Source organism: Malus sylvestris, chromosome 14 (genome assembly GCF_916048215.2).
Source record: "Malus sylvestris chromosome 14, drMalSylv7.2, whole genome shotgun sequence".
Lineage (NCBI taxonomy): Eukaryota > Viridiplantae > Streptophyta > Magnoliopsida > Rosales > Rosaceae > Malus > Malus sylvestris.
Window position 1 is genome coordinate 16,469,730 of NC_062273.1, and position 14,850 is coordinate 16,484,579.

General features: G+C 35.9%; 1 protein-coding gene and 1 long non-coding RNA gene across 3 annotated transcripts; both read left to right on the forward strand.

The window, feature by feature from the left end:
- The first annotated feature begins 206 nt into the window (after positions 1-206).
- LOC126600483 (monodehydroascorbate reductase, chloroplastic/mitochondrial) lies at positions 207-5,200 on the forward strand. 2 transcript variants are annotated; one of them, XM_050267048.1, is made up of 17 exons: positions 207-357; positions 727-895; positions 997-1,096; positions 1,204-1,281; positions 1,372-1,443; positions 1,554-1,672; positions 1,786-1,870; positions 2,574-2,663; positions 2,812-2,913; positions 3,019-3,108; positions 3,299-3,379; positions 3,730-3,801; positions 3,880-3,974; positions 4,099-4,187; positions 4,298-4,360; positions 4,470-4,510; positions 4,699-5,200. In XM_050267048.1, exons 1-17 carry the CDS (start codon positions 222-224, stop codon positions 4,810-4,812), a joined length of 1,596 nt encoding a protein of 531 aa, XP_050123005.1. In that variant the 5' UTR covers positions 207-221; the 3' UTR covers positions 4,813-5,200. The 2 variants fall into 2 exon arrangements, with proteins under 2 accessions (XP_050123005.1, XP_050123006.1); XM_050267049.1 differs by lacking the exon at positions 207-357 and adding an exon at positions 421-596.
- A 4,580-nt stretch (positions 5,201-9,780) lies between these two features.
- LOC126598910 (uncharacterized) lies at positions 9,781-12,620 on the forward strand. Its single transcript, XR_007615012.1, has 2 exons — positions 9,781-10,151; positions 12,262-12,620. It is a non-coding gene; the product is annotated as an uncharacterized LOC126598910 (long non-coding RNA).
- Positions 12,621-14,850: the final 2,230 nt, after the last annotated feature.

The window sequence follows — 14,850 nt, forward strand, 5'->3', positions numbered from 1 at the left end:
ATGTAACAATGCAGTAAAAAAGTGGTTTACACATAGTCAAAATTTACACATCCACTTTTCTTGCCATTAGAGAACAACTGCTTACAGAGGCGTATAACCTGCAACTTGGCTTCTAACTGCAGGAGCGAGAAACTCATACCTTTGTCTATGTCATCGCAACCATTCAGATAGGGTGGTGAATCATCGGAGTTGATAGAAATAGAGACCACCGGCGGCAGCACATGAGAAGGCAGACTAGTATGGCCAAAAGGCAACGAAGTAATCCGCTCGGTGGCGGCGGTGTAGTTGGCCTCCACCACGGTGGTGGTAACAACCGTCTGCACAGGTGCTCCCGGTGCAAACTACAACCCGAAATATGTAAATGGGCTAAAACTATACTAAATGGGTTAGGCCCAATAACAACACCCCTTCCCAGACATTTGCAAACAGCTTCCAATGGCAAACGCTCAGCACATTCACCGCCACCCTCCTCCCTCACTGACCTTTCGACTTCCTCAAGAGTCAAGAGCCACCCCAAACCAGTAATTTAATTTATTTATTTATCTAAGATAATATTAGAAAAGTCAATCCCCACTCTCAGCTCCCAATGTCTTCAGGTCCGAGCTCCACAAATTCAACTCCCACTCTCACTCCGATTTCCCCTTCGCCTTCTTCAATCTTGATCCTCGTTGCATAAACCCTAATTTTCTCTAGTTCCGTTTCTCTTTCTTGTCTCGCAAGCTACAGTTCGCAGGCGAATGGCGAACCTGGCCAATTCCGTGTGCTTCAAGCACTCTGCTGCTCTCCGGCTTCCGCAGCAACACCCAGCTGATCGCCGTTCTTCTCCAATCGGATTCAGGACCTTCCGCCGAAGCTACGTTGTTTCGTCCTCAGATTTCACCAACGAAAACCGAGAGTCAGTCGTTCAAAAATTCAATATTTTCAGCTTTAAATTTGGATTTTGCATCAATATTTGAATTTTTAGTTTTGGGTTCTCTGGAATGTGTGTGTTTGCAGGTTTGTGATTGTTGGTGGCGGCAATGCGGCTGGCTATGCAGCTAGGACTTTCGTCGAACACGGAATGGCCGATGGACGCCTCGCAATCGTGTCGAAAGAGGTAAATCAAATAAAAATTTTCCTTTTCTTTTTCTTTTGTAAATTTTGTTTGATTTTTGTTGTTAGAATGTGAAATTGAAGTTAAGTTTTGGTGGGTTCTGTGAACAGGCCGTTGCGCCTTATGAGCGTCCTGCTTTGACGAAAGGCTATTTGTTCCCTTCGGATAAGAAGCCAGCACGATTGCCTGTAAGCTGCAATCACACCTTGAGTTTATGAATTTTGAATATATTTACGAATATGTTTTGGAGTTTAGAATTTGAAACCTTATTATTGTAGGGGTTTCATACTTGTGTTGGATCCGGTGGTGATAGGCAAACACCTGACTGGTATAAAGAAAAAGGGATAGAGGTAAATTTTATAACTTTTTCGCGACTCCTGAAACTGCTAAAAAGTTCATTTTTACGCATATTTGCAACTGTAATTCTAAGATGTTGTTGCTTTTCCGCAATTCTGTTCAGATGTTCTATGAAGATCCCGTTACAAATGTTGATATTGAAAAGCAGACACTGACTACAAATTCAGGCAAACTGCTCAAGTTTGGATCACTTATAATTGCTACAGGATGTACAGCCTCAAGGTTATTTCAATCAACTTCGTAAATTTCTGATTAGTTAGATGTATTGTAAGTGCTACTAGATTGTACGAATCTAAACTGGAGCATATCTGCTTCCTTGCCTGTTATGTATTCAGATTTCCTGAGAAAATTGGAGGAAACCTACCTGGTGTTCATTATATACGGGATGTTGCAGATGCTGATGCACTAGTATCATCATTGGTAAATTTGATATTAACTTGTTTTTTCTGTTTGTCATACTAATTATTATGATTGTTTCTTTCCATGTTACAATTAATAACTGAAATGGCTATATAAATATTGAAATGCATCCAGCTCATTAATTTTTGACACAACGTTATGAACATTACCTGAGATTATTGAAATGCATCCAGCTCATTAAATTTTGACACAACGTTATGAACATTACCTGAGATTAGGGTGAAGTCCCACATAACTTTCACAACCGTATGCTATTTGAAGCTTAGTTGAACAGCCCTTGTTGAGTTTCGTTTGGCGCTTTGAACGTACTTTATTCAAATAAGGCTGACTAGTTTGCTTTTGTTCCTATCTTGTAGAGTTGGAGTGTTTCCTTACTACTTGTATGACTTTAAAGCCTGCGTGTTTTGGCATTCCATCTGCTTTAGGAGTGTGAAGATTGTTGTTCCCTGCAATTTATTCATTTGTAAAGGAGACGCCCTACACAAATTAAGTGCAAACCTTGTAACTAGTTTTACAAAGTTTAATTGTTCAGCAATTTTCTTTTGTTAATTGTTATCTGATCACTTGCTCTATTCTTGAACTATGTTTTATTGAGGTTTACTTTGTTGTTTGGAATTTGAACTATGTTTTATTGAGGCTTGCTTTGTTGTTTGGAATCATAGGGCTTGTTCGTTTCAGTAAAATTTCTCATCTTCTTTTCCAGGAGAAAACACGGAAGGTGGTTGTTGTTGGTGGTGGTTATATTGGTATGGAGGTTGCTGCAGCTGCTATTGGTTGGAAACTTGATACAACGGTATGTGTTAAATTTAACTTGGTGCTTTTTATGTTTGTTGGGTTGAAGTAACAAAATCAGATGAAGTAATATAAATTTCAAGTATGTAAAGTCTTGACCTACATTTTCGATTTTCCTTCTCTTCTTATTTTTTTTCCCTTTTATGAAGATCATATTTCCAGAAAACCATCTGTTGCAAAGATTGTTTACTGCTTCACTTGCCCAGAGATATGAGGAATTCTACCAAGAGAATGGTGTTAAATTCGTAAAGGTACTCTCCCCCCCCCCCCCCCAACTTTTGTAAGTTTGGCACCTATCCTCTGTGTAGTAATTGCCATTCAGCCTGGCCTTTAAAGCTCATTTTATGATGGACCAGGGCGCCTCAATTAAAAATTTAGAAGCTGGTGCTGATGGACGTGTAAATTATGTTAAGCTTGAAGATGGAACTACTATAGAAGCGGACACAGTGAGTTTCCATTCCCACACATCTTTTGATATCTGGCTTTTTTATTATTGTGTCACCTTGCGCCTTACATCTTGGATAACTATGGAAGTTTTTCAATGATTTTCATGTTGATTAAAACTAATAAAATAAAGTATATGAGGAAGTTCATGAAATTGGAATAGTTTTGCTTCTAATTCTTTCATTTTTTCAGGTAGTTATTGGTATTGGAGCAAAACCTGCTGTTGGTCCTTTTGAAAGTGTCGGTTTGGATTCCAGTGTTGGTGGTATACAGGTGCAATTCTTATGCTGTCACATGACTCGCAACTGACACTTTGCATTTTGTTTTTTGAGCATATAAATATCTACTGTGTGATGTATTATGAAAATCATGGACAAATTATTTGCTTTTTATCAATTGCAATAACCATCTTAGACAATGGATGGACTCATGACCATATATGGGTGGCATGTTTTACGATTAATGTCCCGATAAGCTGAATTTTGATCAGGATAAAAGAAATCCTGCATTTAGCAATTTATCTTGGAACAACAATATAGTCAAAATATGATTGCCAGGTTTAGTTCAAGTTGAATGTGCATTTGCTATTTTGTATTACTTATATCTTTGTACTTTATACCAAGGTTGATGGTCTGTTCCGGACGAGGATACCTGGAATCTTTGCAGTTGGAGATGTTGCAGCATTTCCATTGAAGGTGTGTTTTTGTTAAATCAAGCAGAAAATTCTTTCGTAATCAAAATTCTGAAAGAAAAATATGTTTTGCAATGAGCAGATGTATAACCGTATAGCACGAGTTGAACATGTAGATCATGCTCGTCGATCTGCACAGCATTGCGTTAAGGCTTTAGTGAGTGCACAAACTGACACGTAAGTTAGACTCTCCGCATGTGTATCTTATTCTCTAGATAGAGTAGTAGATGAATTTCGCTTTTCCTGATTTGTTTGTGTTGACACTTCCTTATTGATGATTTTTATATCTGAACAAATCCAGATATGATTACCTCCCATCTTTTTACTCGAGGGTGTTTGAATATGAAGGAAGCCCCAGGAAAATATGGTGGCAATTTTTTGGGGACAACAGTACGAATCTCTAACGTTGCATTTTTAATCTATAATTTTTGAGTTTATTTTTTGCTACATCTCAGTTAGTCCCTTCTCGTAGTTCACACTGTTATCATTTTATTGAACAGTTGGAGAGACGATTGAAATTGGGAATTTTAATCCTAAGATTGCTACTTTCTGGATAGATTCTGGTAAAGATTCTGTTTCATACACGCACATATTCTCTCTGTCATTCTCTGCATATGTATTGGTGTATTTAATTACAGCTGACATGGTAAGTTTATTCTTGTTGCGCTTCAGGCAAATTGAAAGGTGTTCTTCTTGAGAGCGGAAGTCCCGAGGTACCTTTTGTTTTGTTTTACTTCTTGGCCTTCCCCAAGGTTTATGAAAATAGGAAACAGATTCAACTGACTATCAAGGTTTATGGTTTAGTTGTCCAAAAGGAGAAATTTTAAAGTTTATATTTTGATGTGATGTATTTTGCCAGCATTGTCCTAAGACTCGTAACATCTCATGTTGTGTTGTATAGGAATTTCAACTCCTTCCGAAACTTGCAAGGAGCCAGCCTATTGTCGATAAAGCCAAGCTTCAGAATGCATCTTCGGTTGAGGAGGCACTGGACATTGTTCAGTCGTTGTTATAGGTTGAAGTTGCGGTTTAGTGAAGAAGATTGCAGCTTATTTATGTCAATCATAACGCGGAGTTTCACATCTATACATGCTGATGTTTCAGTAGGGAATAAAAGCTTCTTCCATGGCCTCAAGCTTCATTTAACTTTGGTGAAATTTACGGTAGTTGGTGCAGCGATGCATATCGGAAGAACACAGATAGAGAGAGGTAGTTTTCCATTGTTATGGGGCTACTTGTCAGTCAGTGTTCTTTATCAACAGTTGTTTGCTGCAAGTTATGTAGCTTGATCGAACTACTCATGTAAACGTTTCTATTCGATTTTAATACAATTTCAACCGTTCAACAAAAAAACTTACCGCAACTACAATCAATTAAACTATAGCCGCATAATTTAATTGCAATGAAGTTATTAAAATATAATCACAACTATAATTCATAATATTGATGAAACTGGTCTGGCAGATGACATCAGTGCTTATGATGGATGTGGAGATGTTGGCGTTCTGACTTTTCTAACTGGATTAGAATGGGACATAATTTTTTTTTTTTTTTTTTTTTTTGGGGTCTGAGATTAAGACATAATTAAAAAAATTATGTTAAATTATTGAAAAATATAAAAGAAATTATATAAAAGAAATTGTGGAGTAGATGACACTCGCCATCGATATCCCAATTGCTGATATAATCAACAAATTCAATATAATTTTGTGATGCAATATTAAGTATTTGATGGGGAAATTTCATTGGTGGTTTTATTTTATTAAAGTTGTGACAGAAGAGACTTGTTCTTCCCCCTCTTTTCTTTTTCATCATTTCACTGTCAACCAAGTTGGTTTTAAAATTTGCTTCAAATGGCTCATTTACTTATCAACTATGAATTAGCCATACCCTAATGTCCTTGAAGTTTTGACCATTTTTTTTAACATACAAAAATATCACTAGACTTCACACCACGTGATAATGCATAGGAATTTTTGAACTAAACAAGTTTATGATTTGATCAATGAATCATAACTGCCTCTTGCATACTTATATGATTATGAACATTAGTATTCGTCGTATAACTTATTAAGATATATAGCAATTAATAACTGTGAGCCACCTTTGTATTGACGACTGGCACTAATATCTCTATTATCATATATTGAACTTATTTTTATTTTATTTTTAATGAGATTGGACATATCACTTATGCTGAAATTGACAATGCAAGTAGGTCTGGCAAACGGATTGTGTCAGTCGTGTTCATGTCGTTTTCGTCAAACACATGTTATCTTAACAGGTCGTGTCGTGTCACACTCATTATCTTAACGGATCCTTAATAGGTCGGGTCACTTTAAAGTGACCCAACCCATTATGATCCGTTAAGAAAAATATATTTTTTTCTTAAATTTGCACATACCACACATTGCCATATAAATATTATTTCAAAACATTAAAACATATTTGTCGTTTAAGTACTACATCTACACCCGAAAATAGAGCCTAATAAACAAACATCCATACACTACTATTCTATTACAAAATATTAAATGTGCAAGGATATGCAACAAAATGAAAGAGTTTTTGTTTTCACGTTGTGAAGTCTTTCTCAAAAGTTTAAACATTGTCAATGGAACTCAGAGCTTGCATGTTCTTCTTTTTACAAAATCCTCAATTTTCATCTATCATCATGACATAAAATTTTGTGGTATCTACTAATGTAAATATTTTAAATTGAAGATCGAATTCATTCATTGTATTCATATAGGGTCAAGGAGTGTAGCTGTAAAAAAATCATCAAAATCGAAGTTAAAATAACCGTTAAATCATGATTTTTCGTTAATAACCGTCGAAAAGTATTGTCCCGTTACTTGATCTATGAATGTTTGTTTTGGTGATTTTTGGCATATGCGATCTTGAAGTATATACAAACAAGTTTGACGGTTAGATCGTTGAAATTAGTTAGTTTCGTAGAATTTGCATCCCATCAAAACGATAGATTCACTAACACTTAGAGTTTATTTATACTTTCATTAAGTATAAATATAAGATTTTGTGGTATCCAGAACTGTAAATATTTTAAATTGAAGATCGAATTCATTCATTGTATTCATATAGGGTCAAGGAGTGTAGCTATAAAAAAATAATCAAATCGAAGTTAAAATAACCGTTAAATCGTGATTTTTCGTTGATAACCGTCAAAAAGTTTTGTCTTGTTACTTGATCTCTGAATGTTTGTTTTTTCCATTTTTTGGCGTATGCGATCTCGAAGTATATACAAACATGTTTGACGGTTGGATCATTGAAACTAGTTTCGTAGAATGCGTATCCCATCAAAACAATAGATTCACTAACACTTAAGAGTTTATTCATACTTTCATTACTAGTATAAATATTTTAAATTGAAGATCGAGTTCATTCATTGTATTCATATAGGGTCAAGGAGTGTAGCTGTAAAAAAATCATCAAAATCGGAGTTAAAATAACCGTTAAATCGTGATTTTTCGTTAATAATCGTCGAAAAGTTTTGTCCCGTTACTTGATCTCTAAATGTTTGTTTTTTGCAATTTTTGGCGTATGCGATCTCGAAGTATATACAAACATGTTTGATGATTTTATCGTTGAAATTAGTTTCGTAGAATGCGTATCCCATCAAACAATAGATTCACTAACACTTAAGAGTTTATTCATACTTTCATTAAGTATAACATAAGATTTTGTGGTATCCATTAGTGTAAATATTTTAAATTGAAGATCGAGTTCATTCATTGTATTCATATAGGGTCAAGGAGTGTAGCTGTAAAAAAATCATCAAAATTGGAGTTAAAATAACCGTTAAATCGTGATTTTTCGTTGATAACCGTTGAAAAGTTTTGTCCCGTTACTTGATCTCTGAATGTTTGTTTTTTGCCATTTTTTGCTGATGCGATCTCGAATCATATACAAACAAATTTGACGGTTGGATCATTGAAATTAGTTTCGTAGAATGCATATCTCATCAAAACGATAGATTCACTAACACTTAAGAGTTTATTCACACTTTTATTAAGTATAACATAAGATCCACTAGTGTAAATATTTTAAATTGAAGATAGAAGTCATTCATTGTATTCATATAGCGTCAAAGAGTGTAGCTGTAAAAAATCATCAAAATCAGAGTTAAAATAACCGTTAAATCGTGATTTTTCGTTGATAACCGTCGAAAGGTTTTGTTCCGTTACTTGATCTCTAAATGTTTATTTTTTACAATTTTTTACGTATGCGATCTTGAAGCATAAATAAACAAGTATGACGGTTTTGAAATTAGTTTCGTAGAATGCGTATCCCATCAAAACAATAGATTCACTAACCCTTAGGGCGTGTTTGTTTGACCTTCTTAGGGGGGACTGGACTGGACTACACTAATTGGTATTGTAGTCTGATGTTTGGTAGGGGCAAGGATTAGGTTTAATGGGATTAGATCCGACTCGCACGGATTAAACCCCTCGCTAGGAGTTCTTAGCGAACCACCCCAAAAACGTCCGGATTCGTAAGACCTCCTCCCTCACGTCGTCCTCCTCATCTGATTGCGCTCTTGCGAGAAAGAACCTCGGTCATCCTAGGAGAGAGTGTCGTCGACGTCCTCCTCCCTCACGTCGACCTCCTCATCCTCATCTCTGCGTCCTGCTCACCGTCAGCTGCATCCTGGTCACCCTCATCTGCATCCTGCTCCTCATCTGTTCCTCTCGTCGTCCGCTCCCTCGTCTTCACATAACAGATCTGCTCGCCCTCATCTGCCTCCAGTTGTCTGGTAAGCTTCGATTGTTCGATTTTTTTCGTCGATTTGGGTGGATTTTTTTCGTCGATTTGGGCGGATTTGTTTTGGGTTTGAGCTTTATTTGATTCTGCAGTTGAACAAATTTTAGGGTTTTGATATTTAGGTGAAATTGAGATTAGAAATTGGGGTTTTCATAAAGCTTGGAATTTGGGGTTTGAAATTGAGATTAGAAATTTGGAATTTGGGGTTTGAAATTTGGAATTTGGGGTTTTCATAAAGCAGTGTGTGTGTGTATGTAAGTATGCAGTAGAAATTTGGAATTTGGGGTTTTCATAAAGCTTGGAATTTGGGGTTTGAAATTGAGATTAGAAATTTGGAATTTGGGGTTTCAAATTTGGAATTTGGGGTTTTCATAAAGCAGTGTGTGTGTGTGTGTGTGTGTGTATGCAGTGTGTGTGCATGTGTATGTATGTATGCGGTGTGTGTGTGTGTGTGTGTGTGTGTGTGTGTGTGTGTGTGTGTATGCAGTGTGTGTGTGTGTGTATGTATGCAGGGTGTGTGTGTATGTATGCAGGGTGTGTGTGAGTGTATGTCAGTGTGTGAGAGTGTGTATGTCCGTGTGAGTACAGTGTGTGCATCTAACCAGTGTGTGTGTGTGTGTGTATGTATGCCGTGTGTGTGTGTGTGTGTATGTATGCAGTGTGTGTGTGTGTGTGTATGTATGCAGTGTGTGTGTGTGTGTATGTATGTATGTATGCAGGGTGTGTGTGAGTGTATGTCCGTGTGTGAGAGTGTGTATGTCCGTGTGAGTATGTGTGTGAGTGTGTATGCAGTGTGTGAGTGTGTATGCAGTGTGTGTGTGTGTATGCAGTGTGTGCATCTGACCAGTATGTGTGCAGTGTGTGTGTGTGTATGTATGTCGTGTGTGTGTGTGTGTATGTATGCAGTGTGTGTGTGTGTGTGTATGCAGTGTGTGTGTGTGTGTGTGTATGTATGTATGCAGTGTGTGTCTGTGTGTATGTATGTATGCAGTGTGTGTGTGTGTGTATGTATGTATGCAGGGTGTGTGTGAGTGTATGTCCGTGTGTGAGAGTGTGTATGTCTGTGTGAGTATGTGTGTGAGTGTGTATGCAGTGTGTGAGTGTGTATGCAGTGTGTGTGTGTGTATGCAGTGTGTGTGTGTGTGTGTGTATGTATGCAGTGTGTGTGTGTGTGTGTGTGTGTGTGTGTTTGTATGTATGTATGCAGGGTGTGTGTGAGTGTATGTCCGTGTGTGAGAGTGTGTATGTCCGTGTGAGTATGTGTGTGAGTGTGTATGCAGTGTGTGTGTGTGTGTGTGTGTATGCAGTGTGTGTGTGTGAGTGTATGTCCGTGTGTGAGTGTGAGTATATCCGTGTGTGTGTGTTAGTGTGAGTGTGAGTGTGAGTATGTATGTGTATTTTGCACATTTGTCCATGAGTGTGTGTGTGTGTACTTGGTTTATAACCATGATATTACAATGTGAATGTTTTGTATTGTGTGGGGTTGATGCTGAATTGCAATTTTTTGTGGTTGTTGGTTGCAGAGAAGAGGAGCATAAACGGAAGGCTAAGGCTAAGGCTACTGCATTACAGGTGTCCTTTAATTTCCCTCTTCACATGCAATGCCTAGCAATGATAGCAATCCTCATACTAGTGTTCTTAGACACATGTTTATAGATGTATAAGAGTAGAACATTTTGAATATGATGTCTCGGGTTAATGATAACCTTTTTTTTTTTCAACGCCACCTGTATATTTGTTGCCTCGGGTTAATGATAACTTTTTTTTTTTCAACGCCACCTGTATATTTGTTGCCTCGGGTTAATGATAACTTTTTTTTTTTCAATGCCACCTGTATATTTGTTGCCTCGGGTTAATGATAACTTTTTTTTTTCAACGCCACCTGTATATTTGTTGCCTCGGGTTAATGATAACTTTTTTTTTTCCAACACCACATGTATATTTGATGCCTCGGATTGTGACTTGCTAGTTACTTTGATCTAGTTCATTTCGTATCATAATCACTTCATTTCCATCACCCTTAATAACAGTAAATATTACATATATAATGTCCTTAATTTGTTTTTTGTTTTTTTTTTGTTTGGATAGATATGGATCGAAGGAAGCTTTTATTGATCTTATTGTTAGAGATGTCTTATTTGGAGACAATTTGCATTTGTACGATTCTTGTGTTGATTATGCTACGTGGCAAATAGAGACATGTTGAACGACCCACATTGACTAACCGTTCACTTATTAGACGAGAGATTAGTTTGTGTTATCTGAATGGTATAATAGGGAATACTGATACTGAATGTGTCAACGAATTGAGAATGGATAGAAGGACTTTTGGCATATTATGTGACTTACTTCGATAAGATGGGAGGGTAAAAACTGATGGTTTGGTGTCTGTAGAGGAGTAGGTGTGTATGACTTTACAAATATTAGCACATCATACTAAGAATCGTAGTGTTGGCGGTAGATTTTATAGGTCGGGAGAGACTATAAGTAGGTATTTCAATATCCTATTGCAAGGAATTTTGCAATTACAAGGTATCCTACTAAAAGTCCCTCAGCCTGTGCCTATTGATTCTACATATCCTAGGTGGCGATGTTTTAAGGTATGATGAGAATTTTTTTTCATTTTCCCTAAGCTTTAACTCTTCATTCCCTTTGTATAAATTAACAAAAACTTTTTTTTTTTTTTTTTTTTTTTTTTTTAAGAATTGCTTGGGAGCATTGGATGGAACACACATTGATGTGCATGTACCTGAAATTGACAAACCAAGATACCGAACAAGAAAGGGTCGAGTCGCAACTAATGTGTTAGGTGTGTGTTCAGGAGATATGCAGTTCATATATGTGTTTCCGGGGTGGGAGGGTTCCGCATCAGACTCTAAAGTGCTACATGATGCAATTATTAGGCCTAATGGTTTTAAGGTACCAGCGGGTAAGACTATTACTTAGTCTCAACTTTGTAAGTTAGGTCTAGTTCTTTTTGTCAACTACAAAACACTAATAAGGTCTGTTTTTTTTTTTTTCATTAGGTTATTATTACCTTGTAGATGGTGGTTATACAAATAGTGAAGGATTCCTTGCACCCTATAGAGGAATACCTTATCATTTATCTGAATGGGAGGGACGAACACCTTCTAATAAGGAAGAATATTTTAACATGAAGCATTCTAAGGCAAGGAATGTAATTGAACGCTGTTTTGGCTTGCTAAAATGAAGGTGGTCGATACTAAGGAGTCCATCTTTCTATCCGATAAGGACACAAGGTCGAATAATTACCGCTTGTTGCCTACTACACAATCTTATTAGGCAAGAGATGTCTGTAAATCCAATGGAGAATTTGCCAATAATAGAAGATGGACAAAATACAGAAGAAGGTGAATATGTTGGTAGTGTTCAAACATCTGACCAGTGGACTGCAAAGAGGAATGACATGGCTCAGGAAATGTATAACGAGTGGAGAGCAATTAGGAACCAGCAACCGAACTAGCTATATGTGTTAATGATAACATTTTATTTTAGTATTCCTTTTTATCATGCATTTGTTAGATATTAGCACAATGATTGGATGGTATGCAAATTAATTGGATATTATGCAAGTTGATTGGATATTATGCAAGTTGATTGGATATTATGCAAATTGATTATTTGTATGGTATTTTCCTTCATTAAAATATTTTTTGTTTAGGTATGGATAACGAAAATATTTTGAATGCTACTCAAGAGCCAAAAGGAAGAAGGCGTAAATGAGAAGCATTTGAGGAAGAAGTATTACTAGGAGTTCTTGAGGATTTTGTTGCTCGGAAGCAACGGTGTGACACCGGTGCTTTCAAACAAGGTACTTTGGTTGAAATAGCAAAAGCTGTCAATGTTTTATGTCCTCATTCAAATATAAAGGCAAATCCACATATTGAGTCCAAGTTGAAGAAATGGAAAAAAACATATAGTATGGTCGTTGACATGATAAACACAAGTGGATTTGCATGGAATGATGTCAAAAAGTGCGTTGAAGTTGACAGTGATGACTCATGGCAAACTTATGTGCAGGTTCATATCCTATTTTATTTATACATTAGTTATATTATTGCTGCTATATTTGGTACGCATGCTAAATTTTAGTTTTGCTATGTTGATATAATCTTAGAGAAATAAAGAAGCCGACGGATGGAGAAGCAAACATTTTCCACTGTTTGATAGATTTGCATATATATTTGGAAAAGATCGGGCTACGGGTAATGTAGCCGAAACCCCTGCTCAAATGGTGGAGGAACAAAGTCATGATCATGTTGGTGAAAGTGATATTGGAGGTGAAAATTTTGTTTCTTCAATGAACCAACAAAGCCAACAAAGCACCCCATCTGAAAATAGCCAAAGAAAGAGGAAAAGAGCTGTGGGAAGTTCAAGTGATGGAACCAAGGTAATTATCAGTGGACTGAAAGATTTTTATGTTGAAAGTGGGAAGAGGATGTAAATGGTAACTGAAGCTTTAGTTCAAGGTACTGCAGATCATACTGACATAGCTAATGAACTTGAAGCAATGGGTCTCTCTCCTATGGATCAAATTGATGCATTGTCTCTTATTTTGGATAAACCAAAAAATGTGGGAGTGTTCAGGGCAATCAAACCGGAACTCAAGAAAGTGTTCGTCCAAAAGCTTTTAAGCGACAACGCAAGCGGATGAGGATTTTGGCTAATGTTAACATGGATGTATTTTATTAATGTTAACATGGATGTATTTTATTAATCATACAATCTTATGTTATGGCTTATAACTTAGCTTTGCACTAGTATTTTGGCTTATGTTAACTAGCCATTTTGTAAATTATGGAGATCTATTTTGGCTAATGTTAACTAATGTTAATTAGGATTTTCTAAATTATGGAGATCTTCTTATGTGCTTGTATTTGTTGAAGTTGCATGTATTGGGCACTATTATTTTTCTTCTGTTGGGTGATAGAGTTTAAACCAAGCTACATTTGCAAATTAAACCCAATTCTATTAGCAGGTAATAGAAACAAAACAATTGTCAATTTTTTTTAAGATTCATAATATACATGGCAAAAATATGCTCCAATTAACCCATATCATGAGATTTGTAGCATTACTCTATTACACAATGGCAAAAATTTGTAGTCCTTTTCTAAGCAAACACAAATCTGGTGAACAGTACTGTTTTTCTTATCCTGCTTCTTAGTCCGACATTACACTAAACGCTTCACTAAGTTAGTCCAGCTTAGTCCAGTCTAAGCCAATCCAGCTTAGTCCCGGCAGCTAGTCCAGTCCGAGACAGTCCGGCGCAACAAACGCACCCTTAGAGTTTATTTATACTTTCATTAAGTATAACATAAGATTTTATGGTATCCACCAGTGTAAATATTTTAAATTGAAGATTGAATTCATTCATTGTATTCATATAGGGTCAAGGAGTGTAGCTGTAAAAAATCATCAAAATTGGAGTTAAAATAACCGTTAAATCGTGATTTTTCGTTTATAACCGTTGAAAAGTTTTGTCCCGTTACTTGATCTCTGAATGTTTGTTTTTTTTTGCAATTTTTGGCGTATGCGATCTTGAAGTATATACAAACAAGTTTGACGGTTGGATCGTTGAAATTAGTTTCGTAGAATGTGTATCCCATCAAAACAATAGAGTTACTAACACTTAAGAGTTTATTCATACTTTCATTAAGTATAACATAAGATTTTGTGATATCCACCATTACAAAATATTTTAAATTGAAGATCAAGTTCATTCATTGTATTCATATAAGGTCAAGGCGTATAGCTGCAAAAAAAATCATCAAAATTGGAGTTAAAATAACCGTTAAATCATGATTTTTCGTTGATAACCGTCGAAATTTTTTGTCCTGTTACTTGATATCTGAATGTTTGTTTTTTGCCATTTTTTGCTGATGCGATCTCGAATCATATACAAACAAATTTGACGATTAGATCGTTAAAATTAGTTTCGTAGAATTCGTATTTCATTAAGTTCAATGGTATATATATATTTATTAAATAGATTTAAATTTATTTATTTTGTACATATAATACTTAAGAAATTGAATGGTATGTATATTTAAGCTGATCCAATGGTCACCAATTTTTAATATTTAATTCAATATATATATAATTATTATAGTTTTTAGGGGTATAAAATTGTTAAATTAATATATATAATTATTATAGTATTTTTTTAGGATTATAAAATTAATATTTTTCGTATCGTGTATCGTGTTACCCACATGTATACCTGAACCAACCCGTTATCTTAACAGGT

Coding starts and splice junctions, on each gene's coding strand:
- LOC126600483 (XM_050267048.1), top strand. CDS start 222: ATGAGAAGGCAGACTAGTATGGCCAAAAGGCAACGAAGTAATCCGCTC. Junction 896..996: donor TTCACCAACGAAAACCGAGA/GTCAGTCGTTCA, acceptor GTGTGTTTGCAG/GTTTGTGATTGTTGGTGGCG. Junction 4,188..4,297: donor GCAATTTTTTGGGGACAACA/GTACGAATCTCT, acceptor TTTATTGAACAG/TTGGAGAGACGATTGAAATT.